General features: G+C 41.5%; 1 protein-coding gene across 2 annotated transcripts in view; it reads right to left on the reverse strand.

The window, feature by feature from the left end:
- Positions 1 to 14,397, reverse strand: part of paplna (papilin a, proteoglycan-like sulfated glycoprotein) — a 29,386-nt gene extending 14,989 nt beyond the window's left edge. For both annotated transcript variants that reach the window (XM_080414022.1, XM_080414021.1), the window contains exons 1-11: positions 14,209 to 14,397; positions 10,631 to 10,693; positions 9,761 to 9,864; positions 6,195 to 6,255; positions 5,904 to 6,006; positions 4,038 to 4,168; positions 2,968 to 3,091; positions 2,629 to 2,709; positions 2,233 to 2,405; positions 1,701 to 1,824; positions 591 to 717 (exon numbers count right to left, since the gene is read on the reverse strand). In XM_080414022.1, the coding sequence (XP_080270148.1) occupies positions 591 to 717; positions 1,701 to 1,824; positions 2,233 to 2,405; positions 2,629 to 2,709; positions 2,968 to 3,091; positions 4,038 to 4,168; positions 5,904 to 6,006; positions 6,195 to 6,255; positions 9,761 to 9,864; positions 10,631 to 10,687 (1,085 nt within the window). In that variant the 5' untranslated portion in view covers positions 10,688 to 10,693; positions 14,209 to 14,397. The remainder of the gene's footprint in view (positions 1 to 590; positions 718 to 1,700; positions 1,825 to 2,232; positions 2,406 to 2,628; positions 2,710 to 2,967; positions 3,092 to 4,037; positions 4,169 to 5,903; positions 6,007 to 6,194; positions 6,256 to 9,760; positions 9,865 to 10,630; positions 10,694 to 14,208) is intronic.
- Positions 14,398 to 20,376: the final 5,979 nt, after the last annotated feature.

A 20,376-nucleotide genomic window follows, 5' to 3' on the forward strand; every position in this document is an offset into this window, starting at 1 on the left:
AGCCTACTAAATCTTGGTTTCATAGATCTCCCCCTGTGTTTGAGGTGACACACAACTTCACTAAGACTCCACGAACCCTGGGTTACCTGAATATATAAGTTCTGGGTCTTTCTGAGGGCCTCCACAACTGTGGTGGATACAGGTACGCCAGCCTTTTTAGACAGTCACAACACGCCAACAAAGGTGAGAACTACACTGAGCAACATCTACCTTTTGACACTTGCGATCACATAAACAGGTAGTGTCTGAAAAAAAAAATCTGGATATTGTATAACAAGTTATATAGTAATTGTACAACCCAGACAATAAATCACGAAAAACGTAATTTGTATAGTGTATACTTTAACTACACAAGACAAAATCTAACAGAAGTGACACAGCAGTGTGAAACCATGTTTTGTCACACATGTTATCATATACAAGACAAACCTTTTACAATTTGACACATTATATAAAAGACTGGGTGTTGCATTAACTTCCAATTGTTTTCATTTCCCTTACAACTGAACAAAGATGAACCCGGTCTCCAAATGCGTTTAGAAAACCTACTCCTTATCAACTCATGATCTGTTAAGGACTTCCTGACTCACCTTTGAGTGGTTGGGCACTGATGAGGGTTGCAGGTGCGGTTGTTGGCGGGTCGTGGCAGAGCGGCACAGAGGTAGTCAGGGTAGGCCTCATTATCAATGGCACAGAACACCAGACGAGACTGGTACCCTGATGGAGGACAGGCAGAGATTTGAGTCAGTAAAACAAGGAAGAGGCCAGGTTGTAATTTTAGTTGACGGAACACTATATTATGTAAAACGTAAATCACAGTGCAAAACTGTCATATCCTCTAATGGATACATTATAATAATACATATAATTAATTATATTTAGGGTATTCAGTGATAGCGCATTTACTTGGTTTAAGGGGAAAATAATCAACTTAAAGGGATATTTCACTTTCAAAAAAACTTTTGGTCATTTTATCGTCTACTCAGGCTTTTGTGAACCCCCCAGACAGTTTTTAAGTTACTCGATTCAGTATTTAGATATTTGATATTCATTTTATCAGACACGCCCCCTTCCTATACAAACCCATTGTAACTTCAAACTCCATTTTAACCATGTTAGATTAATCAAAAACACCCGTCCTTGGTTCTGGTGACTCATACCGCCCCCCTAATACGTGAGGGGGCCGTGTTTTTTCATTTACTTTTTTCACATATTTTTTATATATTTTTTGGAAAATGAAAAAAAATTTAATACAATAAAGAAATAAAATTAAATAAATGAAAAAAAAAATCGGAAAAACACAGCCCCCTCACGCATTAGGAGGGCAGGGCGAGTCACCAGAACCAAGGACGGGTGTTTTTGATGAATTTAACATGGTTAAAATAGAGTTTGAAGTTACAATGGGTTTGTATAGGAAGGGGGCGTGACTGATAAAATGAATTTCAAATATCTAAATACTGAATCGAGCAACTTAAAAACTGTCTGGGGGGTTCACAAAGGCCTGAGTAGACGATAAAATGCCCAAAAGTTTTTTTGAAAGTGAAATATCCCTTTAATGCCTTATTTACTTTTTGAAAATGAGCTACTGTGGCATTTTAGAGCAAAACAGTCATTGGAGTATCTTTTGTGTGTGTTATTGTGACTCCTCTTCAAGTCATTTATATTTTTTCTTGTGAGCCAACGTTTCCCCCGTGACTGACCTGATCCACACTCCTTGGTGCAGGCAGTCCAGGAGCCAAAGCTCCAGTAGTATCCCTGTCTTGAGCGTCCATTAGGCAGGTAGTATTCGTACTCTACACCCTGGTTCGGTTCCTGGCTGATCAACTAGCAGGACAGAGAATGTCACCACACTCTGGTTATATTGACTGAGGTCATTTACACAAACAGAAGTTACAAACCTTTTAGTCTGCTACTTCAGTCTGTCCAATTATTTTGTCAACATCGCAATAGGTGTCACTCACTATATCACAGGTATTCAATTAATTAATCTGATATCATGCAGGGATGTGTTGACAGACGCTGAACCAAATATCATTTGTTCAATTACACCAGTTATAGTTAGTTCAATTACATAATTTAGATTTTCACAATTATAGAACAGAACTGCATTCACAGTTTGAAGTCCTTTATAATAACTGCATGTTTATGAAGAATTATGAAGATAAAAAAAACAAGAAGAATAACAGCAGGTTAAAATTGGGCACCCAAAACACACAGTCATACATGTCTTACCTCAATGACAAGGGGTTCGGTGGTGGGACCACGACCAATGATGGTCTCAGGGGTGTTGTCACCCTCAGGGCCACGCTGGTAGTACAGCATTGTGCCAGCGACAGGTGTGGCCCGTGAAAACTCAATTACCCAGTGACCATTCAGGTAGTACTCGCCACGCAGATTCTTGATAGCTAAAGAGACATTGGCATTTGTCATTGCATGAACTAATGAATGATCAATTCCTTTGCTAATCCTGTATTTATCTCTCTGCTTGGTATTATTTATATTTTGTAATGTTCTGGTATGGAGTGAAACTATATGCATAATTTTATATTCACATGTTTAAAAATAAATAAATAAACAGCTCTCATTGTCTTATAATGTGTTATGTTGTCAGGTCTTGCAAGGACTCACCCAGGTAGTTGCGTGTGGGAACCGTTTCCCTGATGCTAATGGAGGTGGCTCCAACAGGGATGATAAACATCTGGTTGTAGCCTGAGGTACAGAAGAGTTCATATTTGTGTTTCATAAATCAGTCCAAATCTATCTGCCACTCTTTTCAATAAGTACTGTAATAGTCTGCCTGTGACTAAAGTTTGTAATAATAACAAAAAACTAAATTTTGTCACCACATTATTTCAGAACCCAACATGTAATTTAGGTCAATGAGTGGTGAAAGGCAGTTAATCTACCAGAAATTATAGATAAATTGAGAACAGAAAGAAAGGGGGGGGGGAGGTCAGGTCTGTGTACCTGTAGGCAGGGTACGAAGGGAGAAGGTGTTCTTGACAAGAGAGCAAGACTGGCCATTGCCCCCACACTGCAGGCAGGGGTCCTCCTGCTGGTTTGACTCCAACATGTTGTCACATCCCAGACGCTGGGGGGGGGGGGGGTCAAGGAAACAGGAGAACAAGCGTTAAGAGGAATTAAAGTTTAGGAGGATGGAAATGTTACCAAAGAGCATTTCAAAAGGCTGTCTAAGGTGGTAGACAGGCAAACACCATAAGAATTGGTAAGTGCAAAGACAATATTTGCTTGTCTTCAAAAGGCAGACAAGCAAGATAAGGATCCAGGCCTGTATTAATCTGGGGTTAAAAAGGTTTTATTTGTGAGAATGGATGATCTGGGGGAATGGAATGTGTTTTGCATGGGAGCAAACTGAAAACTAGGTGACAAAAACATGACACTAGAGGTTAAGCGCATCAAGGTATTTTCTAACAAAGAGGTTACTAGGGTACAAGAATAAATATTTGATCATAAATTGTGATTTGGACTGTAGCCAGCCAAAACATAGCTGAAAACAACATTATGTTGGAGGTTAAATGACTGAGGCATTCAAAAATACAAAAGGCCAACAGGTTGCTGCGATAATTATGTGAGAACTTAATGTGTTTGGACAAATGGAATTTGATATGCCACATACTGAAACTAATATTTTATCCTGCTGGTATGTCCTACTCACTGGGTCTATTCTGATTAATACTGGCGTATTATGTGACATTTCATGAAAACATTTAAAGCACTCTGTACAAAGACAAAAGAATCTAATCATGTGTATCGCCTTCATGTAGCCAGGCTGTGACATCAGTCGTCTGTCACATATCTACAGTATGATGTATGACTCAAACTTCGAGACCCCTTGACTTCCATTATAAGAACTAGTCCATACCCGTGGACTAGTCCATACCCCACATCCCGTCGTGTCGCGAACCCCCCCGCCCCCGCACACGCTTGTCCCGTCGCCCAGTACCTCATCATCTCTTCTGATCTCACCTCACCCAATGAATGTTACCTCATAATCTCATCTCATCCCACAGGCCTACCTTGCAGACTCCATCCACACAGACATCCCTCCGTCCAGGGTGGCAGGGTGTACCATTGGCCACAGCGCTGCGGTGGCGGTAGAAGAAGTTTTCTCCTCTGGGCATGCAGTTAAGCTCACATGGGTTATCTGCTGTTAAAGGGTTAGAGACATAGCTTAATTTTCCTGGATTTGAATTCACAAATAATCACCCATCTACATAAAACCCACTCAGTGTTCCCCTACGATTCGCAGATGGAACGTTCACAATGTGCCAATTGGTCAGTTCCTCTTTAACATTCGTTTTCATTCTGTGCGGGCATGCATGATAATAAACATCTAGGCCATGAACCTCAGTGAGCACAAGTCCATGTTTAGATAAACCAGAATTGTGCTGGATAGAGTGTAGCCTAAATGACTGAAATGAATGTCTGAAATATATTTTAGTAACAGAACAATAAATATTTTTGGATAGACGCAATCCAACTTCAACTGAAAGAAATACAATTTGGGCAATTATGATTTTTTATTCATGATGAGTCACAAAATAAATAAGCGATGCTAGAACGTAAAAAGTTGGAGCAACAAAAGTTGTTCATAATCAAATACAACCCACCGCAGCCAGTGGTGGACTGCCATAGCTAACCCAGGTAGACTCAGGGTAACTGGTCCAGCTCTCATCAAAGCAGGATGATGGCGTAGACACTGTGCACGTGCCCATGTGCGTGTGAAAGTGCATGAATGTGAATCTCTGTGCACCTCAATGATGAAACAGAGTGACTGGGAGGTGTAAAGAGATACTGCTTTTTATGTTGCCATCATAGCCTGCATCTGTGATACATGATTAGTTCATACTATTTTGTAAACTTAGGGCCTAATGTGACCTTACATGCACCAAATGTTGGGGTGCCCAAGTTAATAAGTTCTTAAATTAAACATTTTTAAGTGTGCTTGTTTAAGCTACCCATTGAATATGTAACTATGATCAGATGCACACTGTTTTTCAGTGGATTCTTGTCAGAAAAAAGCCTGCAACTCTGAAACAAAGTCACATTTTGTGGACAAAATAACAAACAATCCATCAACCACAAATAGATGCTGCTGCTGGAAGACCATTGTCTCTTTTATTTCTCTGATACTTTCACCCCACAACCCTTCTACTATGTAAAAACTCAACTGCATTGGCTGCTCCCAACCACTTCTGTGAGGTCCAAACAAAATGCACACCCCCAACTCCGTCATTTCGGACCCATTCCGACAGGCGTCGTCTTTGAGGAGAGCTGGGGTCTCTGAGGAGAGAGTTCAGCACCACGGACAGCGGCTAGTCCGCGGCGGCTGATTGGACCCGTTCGTACCCGTTCACCTACTTAATCAAGCGATCGCATTTGTGTCTGATTAGGAAGCGCTGACACATGCGTTCTGATCAACCTTGGGCTATACAAGTAGACGCGCTCCTCACAAAGACACGCTCACTCTCCTCTGTGAAAGATGTCAGAGGTAAGTTAACCACCTTTGTCAGATGCTATGGTTTTCTGACTCTGTTTAATGGAATGTTAGCCTTCTCTTTCAGGCAACATAGGACGTTACCTCTGGAAATCCTTTCTTTACTGGAAACCCCCTGAATTAGGAATAACTTAAGTAATTTGGATGCCTCCCCCCTTTGTTTTAATACAATACTTTATATTGTACAGAGTCAAATGGACTCTGCCTTTTGCTAGGTCAGCTCTCACCTGACCTACACAGTAAACAGCACTCTACGCCTATAGGCTATACCACACAACCTATAAGTGCCTGCTTATAATATATGTACTTACATGAATTCAGGCTTATACTCCCATACCCTGAATTATCAGCCAAAAACCCCATTCCCTCCCATTTAGTTACTCACCTCCATAGTAGGGGAGCCACTTGTAGCGTTTTCCCTGGAAGTCAGTTCCATCAAACTGGGAGCACTGCTCCTCTCTGAAGTCTCTAGATCCCTCTGGACAGTCCTGTGTGGAAACAAACACATAATTGAGAGGTCAAGAGGGAGGAGGCTAAGGGTGAATTGAGTACTGATGCAAATAAGGATAAACTGTCATGGAAATCAAATCACATAAATGACAGGGTGTAAAAGTCTCATAAAAACCTCTGAAGAGTGTGGTTTAAGTCTTAAACATAATTGAGTCATGTTATTCACCTGGATGTTGCAGGAGCGGTATGACTTCTCTGGTCCCACACAGTTGTGACCTCCATCAGTCCTATTATGAGAATGGCAATTGAATAAGACATCATTAGCTAAAAGACATCTGAAATGGTTTGGAATTGCACCTGTTTGCACATCTGTTCACATTTCTGTAACATGTTGCTTGGGCACGCAGTAAAATCCTTTGTTAATTTCATCTTTAAAGCCAAATGGATGGCTAACTCGTATGATGTCATACCACTAGAGCTTGAAGCTACTATTGCTTCTAGTGGGGCTTCTATTACTACAAAATGTGAATTAAGACAACAGAGACACATGCAGATGCATATCTAAATTTGTATACACACATAAACTTTCTATTATAGTAGCTCAATTAATTGAAACCCCCAAAATGTATCCTCCACATGCCATGAAAGTATTGCTCACAGTCAACTTTTTGATCTTGCCCAATATACAACTTATGACACTGTAGATCTGCATCATATGACAGATTTAAGAGTGGGACAAACTCTTCAAGTCATGTGACACAAACAATAATGTTCCATTTGTCCATTTTACATTTGGTTTTTTTAAACATAATGAAAATGAATGCAAGAAAGATAATGCATTGTTCTGCTTTTCACTCTCCCTATTGTTTTATAACAATAACTGTAATTAACTGCAATAAAGGGTCTTTTGGGCCAGACTGTGTGTTACGCCTTTTGCACCAACAAATCACGGTAACGACACCCCATCATTGGGAATCACACTCCCATTATTGTCATTGGTGCATGGACATGTATAATCAGATTAGTAAGTAACTTTGTATTGAAATAGGCAGTGACACAGAGCGGTGTGCTCTCTCAACAGATTTACTGCTGTGTTACACAGCGGTTTACACTGCAGATCAGATTAGTTAGTAACTTTGATTATTGAATCGAGTGCCAGTGTACTGTGTAGAAGGTCTCTAAATATCAGATTTTCCATTGTTAAGTGTGTTTCCTATTACATTTGTAACAAGGAATCACAGCAATGGAGGGCCCATGATTTGCAAAATTGTTGAGGCAAAAGGCCAGACCCCTGTCCCAGAATTCATTGCATTAGAACTGGAGCTCAATGTGAGAAATCACTGCTTTGTTTTCCGCTGGAGGCAGGCAACTCTCCATTGTAAAGTCTCACAATCTGTCTTTAACTAATTTCTGCCCCACAAAAAATTACACAGTTTTTCTCCTGTTCTCATGCATCTGCCAAATGATCTTCTAGTTGCTGCATTATTAACATGTAATTACCTGACGAGAGCATTAGTTCAAGGACTCAACAATCAGCTCTGATGACAGGATGCACAGGTGCATCTTATGACTAATCAGCCAGACAAAACTAAACACAGACAGGACCAGTCTCCATTCCCACTCTCATTCTTACTCATAGTTTATCAGAAATAATAACCTCAGTTCCTAGGTGAGTGACTGACTAACTGGATGACTAATTGGGCATGTCAGAAACAGTGCCAGCAGGATCTAACAGAATACTGGCAGCGGGATCAAATTCTGTCATATTTATCGCCTGTGTGCACTAATGTTTAAATAAATAAATGCGCATGAAGCAATACAAAATATTTGAACACTACCATTAACTATTTAACTACGTGTTACTCAGACCACCTGAAAAAGTTGTAAGTTAATAAATACAGAAGCTGTCATCCCAGCTCAGCTATGGTTCTCTGTCCGATGACAAAACAGAGGGAATACTGTACTGTATACTGCAACAGAGAATGAATGGCCCAGGTGTTGCTCATTGCCTCCTCTCTCTCTCTGTCTCATGCTGACTAATGTTCATCCCTGCCTACCATTGCCGACCCACAAGTATTGTTTATTGTTTTGTTGATACTATTATTATTATCTACAAGCTATCAACATGTTGCAATGCAATGCGTTGTTAGCTTGTAGATCTGTTTGACCATGTCCCATACGCCAAAGTAATATGTAATATAATATAGAATTTAATATGTAATATAACTTATTACCAAGCAATATCATTACTTTTTAAAGGAGTAATAACTAGGAACGTATATGCACAACACTCTCTGTACAATGACTCAATACACTTTCAACACAAGGCGGCCATGAAACTTCATACAGTGTAAATAAATACTATATGATGTCTAGTGCAATTTGGTGATCAAAGGTTCAATTATTGATCAACAAATTGTCATACAATGTTTTTAAATGATTAGATTGATTGCATTTAAAAGCTTGTCTAAAGCCATTTCACTTACCTGCATTGAGTTTCCTGACATGACATGACATATGATCAAGTTTGGTATTTTCATAATATTTGACCTTCAAATGAATAAACACACTTCCAGACACCCCAAATGAAAGTGAACTATGCCACAATACAGTGCTTGTTAAAATGAGCTGTGTATATCATTTAGGTAATATGGTAATAATATACACTGAGGCAAATGGCGATATGGCTCAACTATGCACAACTCTAGGTTGTCCTTGTACTTAAGTTGTGCTGTCGAAAGGAACCGTATTGCCTCCAAGTACATACCAAGTTCTGAACTAGAAGAACTGTGCTTGAGCATGTTTGCAGTCCCTCCTTCCAGTGGGAATAACCCATATTCTCATAACATATTATTAAGAGGCACACTGTCACATTTTATTTTAAAATGCAAAGTAGTTAGTCATATATGCAAAGTACTGTGTGTGTGTGTGTGTGGCCGCTTTGGAGGAGCTATTATGCCAATCTTGAGAAGAGTGACCCTCACTGGGAGTGGCGCAGAGGAGATGTTCGAAATTTTCTGCCTCATAAATGCATATCACTTCATGGAATTGCAAGAGGGAACATGCCGCCTGGATTCCAGCAGTATGATTTATGAACAGAGAGCTTACTATTTGAGCTGGCACAGTATAACCTGGTCTTCACTCTACCTTATTTATTTAGATGCTCTGGAATGTCAGGGCAATTAAAAGGCAAAGATCACACTGTCGGGTTACATTGAACATGTCATATAGTGTGTGATAAAAAATACATAGAAAAGCTGATTTTAGTTCAACTAATTCCATCACAGCCTTTGCCTTTAAGATTTTTAACCTGTCCAAACCAAACCTTCAACCCATCCCCTTTAGCAGTCAACGCCCAGCTCAGATGAGTCCTTTTCATGCTAAACAACCACTCCCAGTAATCAGTTCTGGATGTAAGACAAGCCCACTTCCTGTGAACCTTTTCACTGCCAAGAAAACAAACAATATACTTCTGAACCTCTCAATTAGCTGCATTCTTCGAAGAAGTCTGTGTACTCATGAACCTCACAATAATAAAAAAACTTGAGGTGTGTGTGGTAGTGGTGGAAATGGGAATTGTTTGGTTGTTATGTGTGTGTGAGTGCGTGTGCGTGTGTGCGCACATGCATGCGTACGGTATGTGCGTGTGTGCACATGGCATATTTGTGAATATTTGAGTATTCACATGCCAGTGGATGAGCACTGGCCTGTGTTCTGCTACTTGTAAGTACATGAAAATACAGTATATACATGTGGGGATATCAAAGCCCAAGTAAAGAGACATTTTCTTACCTCACGGTGATGCAGCGTCTTGTCCTCACAGTCACACCACTACCACAGCTTCGACTGCACTCTCCATATGGACCCCACGCCTCCCAGTAGTCTCCATTGGGTACCTGATAGACACAAAACACCTCTTTACACTCATGCCCTACTGTACTTGCCATATGCCTGGAAATACACAGCAAACATTTTAGAGCTAGCAAACATTTCAGAGCTAAGCTGACTCAAAATGGACCGGGCAAGGGTTAAGGTTAAAGGGGAATTTTGGACCACGGTTTTATTACCTTATCTACGATGTTATGATATCCTAGGATGAATGGTACAGTAGAGCAATTTCATAACTCCATCCAGGGTCCGCCACAGCTAAAAACGTGCGCCAATAGGCCTTGTGCTAGATCGCATATTTTGATATCTTTTTTTTTTACTGTACCATTCATCCTAGGATAATATCATAACATCATAGAAAAGCTAAGAAAACCGTGGTCCAAAATTCCCATTTAAGGAGACAACTTAACCTGAGACTAATCTTAACCTTAACAGAAAGAAAGCAAGTGAGATAAATGACAGAGAGAGGGAGAGACAAGTGAAAGAGAAACAAAGAAGAGAAAGAGAGGGAGAGGTGCATCTTTACAACATCAGCCAAGAAGCATCAACAAAAGTTGAATCCGCTACACAGTAAAATCCTCAGTGTTGATTTAACAGAGAGTGTACAGATGTAACCGAATGGACACTTGTGGGTCCATTTGTACACTCTCAAGAGTTACAAATGGATCAATTAACACTGAGAACTTTACTGTGTTTTTTTTTGTTCTGTACACATTTTCCCAGCATCTGCGTTCTCTGATGCAATGCATTCATTCACACTGAAGGCATGTTTACCATAAGAGCTGGAACCAGGAACAGCTGAAGGACAGCCAGAGGCGCCAGCATCTTCATTGTTCACTGGAAAGAAACAAAACACCAACAGTTAGTCATTATGACTAATATAGGCTCTTATACTTTAGGCAACCTTTCAGAATGCATGCCAGGACAACAACTCTGTTGACAGGAATCAAAGGGACACCCGGGGGCAAAAATATGCCATTATCCCTTTTTTCAAATTAGAAATTTCTAAGTGCACTGCAAAATCCTGAGTATTCATTTAACCACATGAAACCTAGCGTCCCTATTCTGGGGGGGAATATTTGGCAAAAATAGCAGATTTGTGACGCGTTGTGAGATTGTAGATCGTCCATTTAAGCAAAGATATTTAGTGTAGAGGGAAAAAAGTAGTTGACCAAGTATAGAGCCCTGGAGGACCCTTGTCAATGAAGTATATAGGTTTTAAGTTTTATCTTTTTTCCTTTTTGTGTGAGGGAGAGTAGATTAATTCTTTAGCATTTTTATGCCTTATTTCAGATTGTTCAGTGTAGAGAGAGACAGGAAACACGGAGAGAGTAGGGCCGTGACATGCAGCAAAAGTTCTGTCCGGCCAGGAATCGAACCAGGGACTCGCTGTTGGGCAACCACTCAGCTATCTGGTCACCCTGGGTCTAAGTTTAAGTTTATTTAACTCTATTAGTTAAATAAACACAAGTTTTTCAGTGCCCTGGTGCCATAACCAGTAACTCTCTCTCCCTCATCTGTTATAGCTTCAGCAGTGATTTATAATAGAGAGTAAAGGTTAATTCCCAGGGAACCATTGCCCTGTATTGTATATCCTTGGCACAAAGACACAGCAATGTTTTAAAAATGCCAGGGGGTAGCTGTCTAGAAGGATAGAGCACTAGATTAATAAAAAAGTGAGGCTGTCAGGCCTTGACATTGCCTGAACCCCCTCCCCCCCAAGAGAAACTGTCCCTGTGGGAATGGTATTACTGAACAGCAGCCTTAATCACTTTCCCGGCATCTCACTTACATGCTTAATTGAGAAGCATATTTATGCTTCAGTATGTGAACCAAAATGGTGTGGCATATTTGCTGTCCCAAGCAGTTGTTCTGACAGTAGGACGGAGAGTTTTTAGTGTGTGTTTGTTTCCCTGAGAAAAACAAGGGGGCAAGAATGGATGCTCCTGCCAAGACACCAGAACATTTCATCTGCAGTCAAGGACACTCTAAAATGAATGAGCGAAAAGTCAGTCACATAGCTGTGCCAGAGAGCTGGAAGGTTGGAGGGATTGGGGGACAGGCTGTGACCACGTTTTGTCCACACTGATCTGACTGGACAAGTTATGGCGAGTCTCATTGTAGCTGCTCAAACCACTATTCTCTCAGCAGAACATATATACAAGTGTTCACTGCTCTGCACAAAAGACCTAGCCTGTATGGAATGGACATGAAGGGGAACCAGTGAATTTCTGATTCCCGGATGGCCGCTACTAAACTATGCCCGCCCAAATGATTCTATAATCTATAGCATACTGAAACTAGACGCGTTGCAATTCTGGGAAATTGCAAAGTGTGGTTGCGCCGATGCCGGTCGCGGGTCGCCCCCTCCGGGACTTGAGGAATACGCTTGGAGGAATACCGTCGGAGGCCGCGCGACGTGCCATTCGAATTTGGTGCTGATTGGATCCTGCGTTCGTGATACATGGCGTTTTGATTTGAATAAATAGGCCCCTCCCACTAAATAAATAGGCCCCTCCCACAAATATAGCGGGCCAATGACATCGTCCTGTAACTCCTGAGATCACCTGCTTTTCATTTTGAGAGGAGTGATCCCCCCAAAAATCATGTTTTTGCATCAAACGGTTACGTTTTGCGCAGTTGTGGCGCCCCCTATGGATCAAAGTGGAAATGCTTTTGGGGATTTGTTGAGTAAACCACCCTTGACATGTGATTCAAATTTGGGATTGACTGGACGTTTTGTTCGTGATTTGTGGGCTTTTTTGTAAAACGGGCCCCTCCCTCTAACTTTGGAAGCCATTTACGGACGAACGGTATGGACTATCAAAATTCTGTTTCACTCCAGATTATCGCATGGGTCCAGAGATCATGTGTACCGATTTTTGTGAAATTTGGAGAAAATATGTGGGAGGAGGAGCTAAAAGTGTGTTTTGAAGAAAATTCAAAATGGCGGAAAATCTATCCTGACGCAAATGGGCGTGGCCTATATGGGGAGATGCGTAGTGACCCAAGGAATCCAGGGAAAAATACATTTTGATTTTACAACGTACGGTTCAAGAGCTATAGGCCAAAACGTAAAGGGCGCTGTTATAGCGCCACCATGTGGCCGATTAGTGTAATTATTTTTTCAATAATTTCGGACTAAATTATGAACCTCCCCTCCAAATCTGGTAACTCTAGCTCTTACGGTTTCTGTAGTTTTTTCACTTTTTCATTAAAGTGGATGGGGAAATTGAATGCACTAATAAATCAATATCAATTAAACTATGCACCCAATCTCTTAGCAAAATACAAGCACACGATTCCCGGTGAGGCCGGTCATTTTGACATATGGCACTAAATTGGGAAAAATAAACTGTGGTTGGAGTTACGATTAGAAATAAAGTTTATCTATAAATAAAGTTTATCTATAACAATAGTCTGGTTGCCCATTCGGGCAACCACACTAATAAGATGCACAGATTGCACACTCATACACACAGAATATATGCATGCAAGCATGCACATACCACACACACACACACACACACACACACACACACACACACACACACACACACGCACGCACACATACATACATACTGCATCAAGTGAAGTTAAAGGTAGGATTATTGAACCGTTTAGTAGTTAATTACATCATAGTTTAGCTATGAAAACAGTTCATGTGGGTATCTGACAAAATAAAAACTTTAGAGGCCACTGTAAGCCTTCATAACCACAATCTACTTAACCACTGTTACTGGGCAACACGTAATGGGTGCTTTACACCAGGGGTCCTTGAGGGAGTTCCAGGGGGGTCCCAGCTAAATGATGGATAGATTAGGAACCAAATGGACCCTTATGGGTCTGTAACTCAGAGAGTGTACAAATGGACAATGTACACTCTCTAAGTTAAATTGACATTGATTTTACAATATAAATTGGAGTTCCAGAGATATAAATGCCATTAAATGGGGGTCCGTAACCTAATGCATGTCAAACTGGGGGTCCTTGAATTTAAAATGGTTGAGAATCACTGCTATAGCCGTAAAAATCTTCTCTTATGTGTGGTCCCTGGCATATCTTTTCTAATGGGGGTCCGCGGGCTAAATAAGTGTCAATTTGGGGGTTCTTGACATGAAAAAGTTTGAGAACTACAGGTTTAATTGAACGCACGTTTGCGGTCAGCGGCCCAGCAGATCTTACCCAGAGTAAATATGTGAAATTATTCCATTTAAAAGTTGAAACCTTTTTTTATATAGCAAAGTCAGTTTCGCATCTAACTTTTTTCGCTCTTAATTTGTCTCAAACCCCGGTTCCAAAATGCCATCCAATAAGCCTATATATAATAACATCAAACGTAAAGAACTCACCCAGTAAAAAGGTTTATAGACGCGTTTCTTAGAACTCCAAAACACCTGGATCCTGAATCCTCGCCCCGGGACTCAGTCAGCAGCGATCAAACGCAAGCTTGGCTTGTGTATCAGTTGATCTGGTGTGATCTGGTTATCTGGTGTGTGAGCTGCACCGTCCTTTTCTGAAGAAGCGCCCCCTTTGCCCTCCTTGTTTCCAACAGTAAATTGACAAGAGGAAGAGCTTTTAAAGTCCAGTGGGTGAAACCCTCCTCTGCGCCGTCATCACATCACTCGGCTTATAATCAGTGGTGGTCGTGGAAAGTAACTAATTACATTTACTCTCAAGTACTTGAGTGCAGTTTTGAGTTTTTTTTTACTTTACTGGAGAATTTTCAGTACTTTTACTAACTAGCCTACTCCACTACATCTCAGAGGCAAATATTGTACTTTTACTCCACTACAATTATTTGAAAACTTTAGTTATAGTTACTTTGTAGATTTGGATTATTATTACAAAACAAACATTACTTCAGCCCTATATACATTTTGGCCATTTGAAAATAGCAGATCTACAAGCTCACAATGTGTCACGATGCAATGCATTGTGGGCTTGTAGATCTGCTATTTTCAAAGGATTTTTGAAAACTTGTGAAATGGGACATTCTGCATAATGAGTAGGGCCTACTTTCTGCTTTTGGTAATAAGTATATTTTGATACCAATACTTTTGTACTTTTACTCAGGTCAAATTTGAGTAGCCTACGGACTTTTATTTGTAACAGAGTATTTCTACCATGTGGTATTGGTACTTTTACTTATAAGTACAACATGTGAGTACTTCTTCCACCACTTGCTTATAATCACCGCGCATACAACGCAATTGTGGTGGGCTGATGACAGAAAAGGGGAATCGTTTTTCAGGGAGACTAGTAATTTTAGACTGTAATTTCAGACTATAAAAATAACAGTTAATCAACATGTTCGTTTGTTGTAAGATCGCCTCTAAGCATAGCACACACTAGATGGGTTTGTGAACAGTTTATTCCCACTTTTCCCTGACCAACGCATCATTATCATGCGCTCCCACGGTGCGCTTTTGGAACTGGGTACTGTTGTAATACCAGGGTAATCATCCAGAGTCATCTCTTCTGAAAAGTTGCCCCAACAACACATATAGCCAAATTAAGACAGTTAGTCTATCATTATTTTTGTTCATCTCAAATGTGAAATGTCACATGATAAACCATTGCTTCCTGGGCGCTGTAGGCTATGTCAGTGGTTCTCAGCCTGTGGGTCGGGACCCCCAGGAGGGTCCCCACATTTGTTTTATTTTTATTTATTTTTTTTGGGGGGGGGGGGGTCCAGACAACAGTGAAGTGACAATTTAAGGACTTTGAAGACCTTTTTAATACCTCAACAAACTATACTACAAAAACTGGTCAAACATTGGCCAAATTGTCAAACAATGCAAGAAAGAGGCCAAAATTGTGAAAATAGCCAATCTACAAGCTTCAGCGCCTCACAACGTGTGAGCTTGTAGATCTGCTATTTTCACAATATTAATGCCTCAACTCCTACAATTCCAAGTGCTTGTCAGGGTGGGGGGTCCCAAGTTCACATATGATTATTTTGGGGGGTCACAGCCTGAAAAGGTTGAGAACCACTGGACTATGTGGCTGTGGGATATTTCCTACTGGCCGTGTTCTGTTATTGTTTTATTGTCTTATTTTGTTATTATTGGTTATATGTGATGGGGACTGTATGGATTAATGTGCCATGTTGTTTTGTATCGTTGATTTATCCACTTAGGCCTATGTGTGATTATGAGACACCATGACAGATAGGTGATTGAACAAGGGAGCACCCTCCCTTCTATAGGCCTACTAGTTGGTTTGGGCTTCGTGAGCTATTTTGCAACAATAAAATAGTATTTCAATAAGTAATAATCATGGCAATTCCTGCAGATAATCAACCCACCTACATTGGTGCCAGAAGCGAGATGACCAAAGATATCTAGAGAATACTCCATGCAGCGCCTTTCCTGCAGCACTACTACACTACTACAGCTACTACTCCATGCAGCACCATGGGTCCTTGACAGTCACCACCCCCTGCTGTTTGGTCCTGCCAACAGTGCAGTGCCCAAGACCTAAGGAACGTGCTACGTTTATTTGTTTCAAAGGAGATAAACCTACGATAGCTGCACGTCCAACTTGAAATAATGGCTTGACACAATGGCTGGTCTGTCAACAAAAAGACTAGGCACCTGACCTCACATTGGCATTAAAAGTCCGGGCGAAACATGCATTGACGAGCCTCAGACCGGAGGAGAGGCTGAAATACTGCTCTTCTGGGTGCCCTGGAACAGTGATTTGATTGGTCTGTCTTCGTAGACGAAGCCAGGACACAATTGTTCACCAGAGGGGAGAAAAAGAGCATAGGAGTCTATGCCGCCAAATGCGATAATTAGCTATACCAACCTTGTGCTATAAGCCTTTGTTCAAGGGCTCTGTCCCGATTGTCTCCAAGAGCATGCATATCCACGTGTTCAGCCGGGCCCTTACAGGTCTGTGACTCACAGAGTGTACAAAATAAATGGAACCAATTATGGGTCCATTTGGTTCCATTTGTACATGCTCAAAGCAATGTGGGTCCTTGAAATTTAAAAGTTTGAGAACCACTGGGGAATTGGGTGAGATAGCAAGGAAGAGAGTGCAAAATGTGTCATGCGTTCCTCCCCGCAGTCACAGCGACGAAAGTCGGGCCAAATCCTGGTCAGACTGCAACCAAATTGAACCAATGTGGAAAACCAGGGCACATCACACGTAACTCTCCAGCTCCACATCTGAGCCCTCCCCCTCCACCGCCAGAACGACGTAAGTAAGGCAAAACCAAAGGTCTCTATCAGATAGAGACCAGATAGAGTCTATCTGGTCTGTAAGCTGAGCAATGTCAAGTGCCAGGCCCTTATCTACACGGGAGCTTCTCTGTCTCTGGTACACAGAGGTATCCTGCCTGTCAGCCATAATGCACCATCAAGCTAGGTCCCATGGGGCCACCTCCATATGGGCTCCATGACAATAGAAACTTACTTAATCATCGGCGATGATTGGGTCTGGGCAGTGGGTGGCTGCTGTTGTCAGCGCCTTTGCACTGGTGATGATTCATCGGCAGAGCAAAGGAGCTGACAAAAGAAGCCACCCACAACGACAACCAGCAAGACACTGTCACTCTGGCCCAGCCAGCTACCCACAATGAGGGGACCGAACAGTCGAAGTCAACACCAATGGGCAACAAATTACAAGAATCAACAACTTCAGCACCAAGCTGAGCAATAAGGACCTCTTCCCCCAAGCACACCAACCCTAGTAGACGTTCTCCAAGCCAACGACAGCTGGACCGAGGAGGAGAGCAGTGACAGCGCTGCAGCCCCTGTGCCCATCAAGCCACAGATGTGACAGGAACATGACAGTGATGTGGTCCTAAACTGGGTCTGGATCATGGCGGGCCAGTGCCCTAGGTGGTCTGCATTATCAGTGCTGGATAAAGAGAGCAAGGCCAGCCTTACTGTCATTGACAGCTTGCTTTACAGATGGTGGCATACACTGGAGAGGGACGGCAAGTCGCAGCAGCTCCTGGTGCCCCTTGGTCTCCATGAGACGGCCAGAGGTGTATACTGTTCGAGACCAGAGACCAGAGCTCCCTTCTGTGCTGTTATATTGAGTTGGTTTGGCATTTTGTGAGCTGTTTTGCCACAATAAAAGAATATTTCAAGTCATTGTCATGGGTATTCCTTCAGATAAGCAACCCCCTGGTTATTACACATATTTATTCAAACATGCCCATAATCATCCAAGGATTGCATGTTGATTAAAACAAATACATATGAATACAGTTGTGTATACTGTGTACTGTGTGTGTGTGTGTGTGTGTGTGTGTGTGTGTGTGTGTGTGTGTGTGTGTGTGTGTGTGTGTGTGTGTGCGTGCGTGCGTGCGTGCGTGCGTGCGTGCGTGCGTGCGTGCGTGCGTGCGTGCGTGCGTGCGTGTGTGTGTGCGCGTGTGCGTGTGTAATTGAATAAAAGTGTAGGTACCATAATTCAACAGGGGTCATAGAAACTCTCCCGTGGAGCTTGACAATTTATTGACATGGTAATCACTCACATGTACAGCTTGTTAAACACCACATGAAGTCTGGAGAGATAAGACATTATTTTGGGTTTTAAAGAGGAAACCACTGTAGCCACCATGAAAGCTATGTTTAGGAAACTGCCACCATATGTTTCCCAAAGCTTTTCTCTCTCTCCTCCCCCTTCCTTATTTTGGGGTTAGGGTTTTGAAACAAGCTGTTCCCTTCAACTCCACTCAAGGAAGAAAGGTCCAATCAAGCTGCAATTGTGGAAGGTCCTGTGGTATGGAAAATATGTATTTGGGTGTAATCTTAATAGCTCTTGCACAAACTTTCTACTGTTTACAGCTCTTTATGATTGTCCTGGCTGTTCTTAGCTTACATACATACAGCATGGAGGTGTGACGGAGACCATGGAGCCAAAGGTTCCTCTCATACATAAACAAACCAACGGAATAGTCTTACAATGCCAAAGATGCAACATAATGAGAATGCCAACTACGGTTGTTTTCCTCTTATGACACACATCTTTTTGTGGTGTGGCTATATAGGATGATTATTTTTTCTTCACATTTTATATTTTGTTGACATATTTAACTTTCATTTTATGACGGGAATGGCAGTTGTTCTGAAACCGAACTACATCATAGAAGACTAACGTCATAGACACAAAGTCCAACATCCACACTGTTTTGCTATTTACTTTATTAAAGAAATGTGAGGATCAATAAAGGTTCATTTTATCTTAAATGCCAATCATTCCTGCCATGGAGAGGGCTGCTTTCCTGATAAATGTATTGAATGTAAAAAATGACTAAATTGAAAATGTCAATGTTGCTCTCTGCGCCCGTCTCTTGCAGGAATGCTTTATTTGTATTGCACTCAAGAAAGCTAAATGTATAGGTATAAAATACCCACTGCTTAAAATGAAATACTTTAAATCTTTAAATCCTTTTTTGAGTTTATTTTTCTGTTTGTTTGTTTCTTTCTTTCTTTCAAGCAGCATATTATGCTTCGCTCTGGCTTTGATTCTGATCCGGTGTTGAGGGACATTTAAGACAACTCCTAGAAAGAGAGAGGGAGAGGATAACAAGACATTTTTAGCACTTTGATTCTTCAAAAGACTTAAAATAGGTGGCCACCCACTTCTCCGGGTCACTCAATATGTTGTGATAAGCAAGGTCTGCTTTCCAATAAAAATCTTTTATAAGGGCAGTGTAGTCTGGCTGCCAAGCACATTGCTGTTGTTGGTTTAATTATAGAAAACTAATGAGCTCACGATGCTATATGTGTAATCTATTGACTGCTTTGAAAAAGCCCCTCTGCAACCGAATTCCAAATTTTCCACATCCACTTTTGTTTTTTTTTGGAAACCACCAATTTTCATCCATGGTCATTACGTCTAGCCATGGCTTTAAAAAGAGCACTAAGCCACAGCCTTTAAGTTAACATTGAAATTACCTCAGCTTTACATTCATCCCCTATACTGAACAAAATGTACACACACGTGTGAGTCAGACATAAACATATACATTTGCTGTACATTTGGGAACATGGATCTGCCCGGTGTACACGCCCAGTCCCTTGAAAACCTGCCACAAACGTGAAGGTTTCCTCCGTTCAACAACGTCGCACTGTCAGCCTTTCCATTTCCAGCTGAGATCCACCAATAGAGCCTGACGCCAGTCCTGCTCCCATCCACTCCACTTCCTCGTCTCTGAAAACGTTCATTTATACCTCTTCGCATGACCACGACTGTACCAGTGTACGAAAATAACAGATTTTTAACTATCATGCGTCACATGTTTCACTTAAAAATCATGTTATGTTCTGCATAAATACAGTATGGCTTTACAGATGCCGGCTGAGCTTCCGTGCCTGTCTCTCTTTGGCATTGAAGGCGTGCTTGGTGTCCTGCAGCTGATCTATGATCTCCTTGGCCTCTTTCATTTCCACAGCAAGCTGATTGTATTTCTCCACCAGCTCCTGGTTCTCCCTGCGGAGCTCCACCACCAGCTGGCTCAGCTCCTCGCTCTGCTTGCCACAATGCACCTTGAGATG

Source organism: Gymnoscopelus braueri (assembly GCF_963280865.1).
Source record: "Gymnoscopelus braueri genome assembly, chromosome: 19".
Classification (NCBI taxonomy): domain Eukaryota; kingdom Metazoa; phylum Chordata; class Actinopteri; order Myctophiformes; family Myctophidae; genus Gymnoscopelus; species Gymnoscopelus braueri.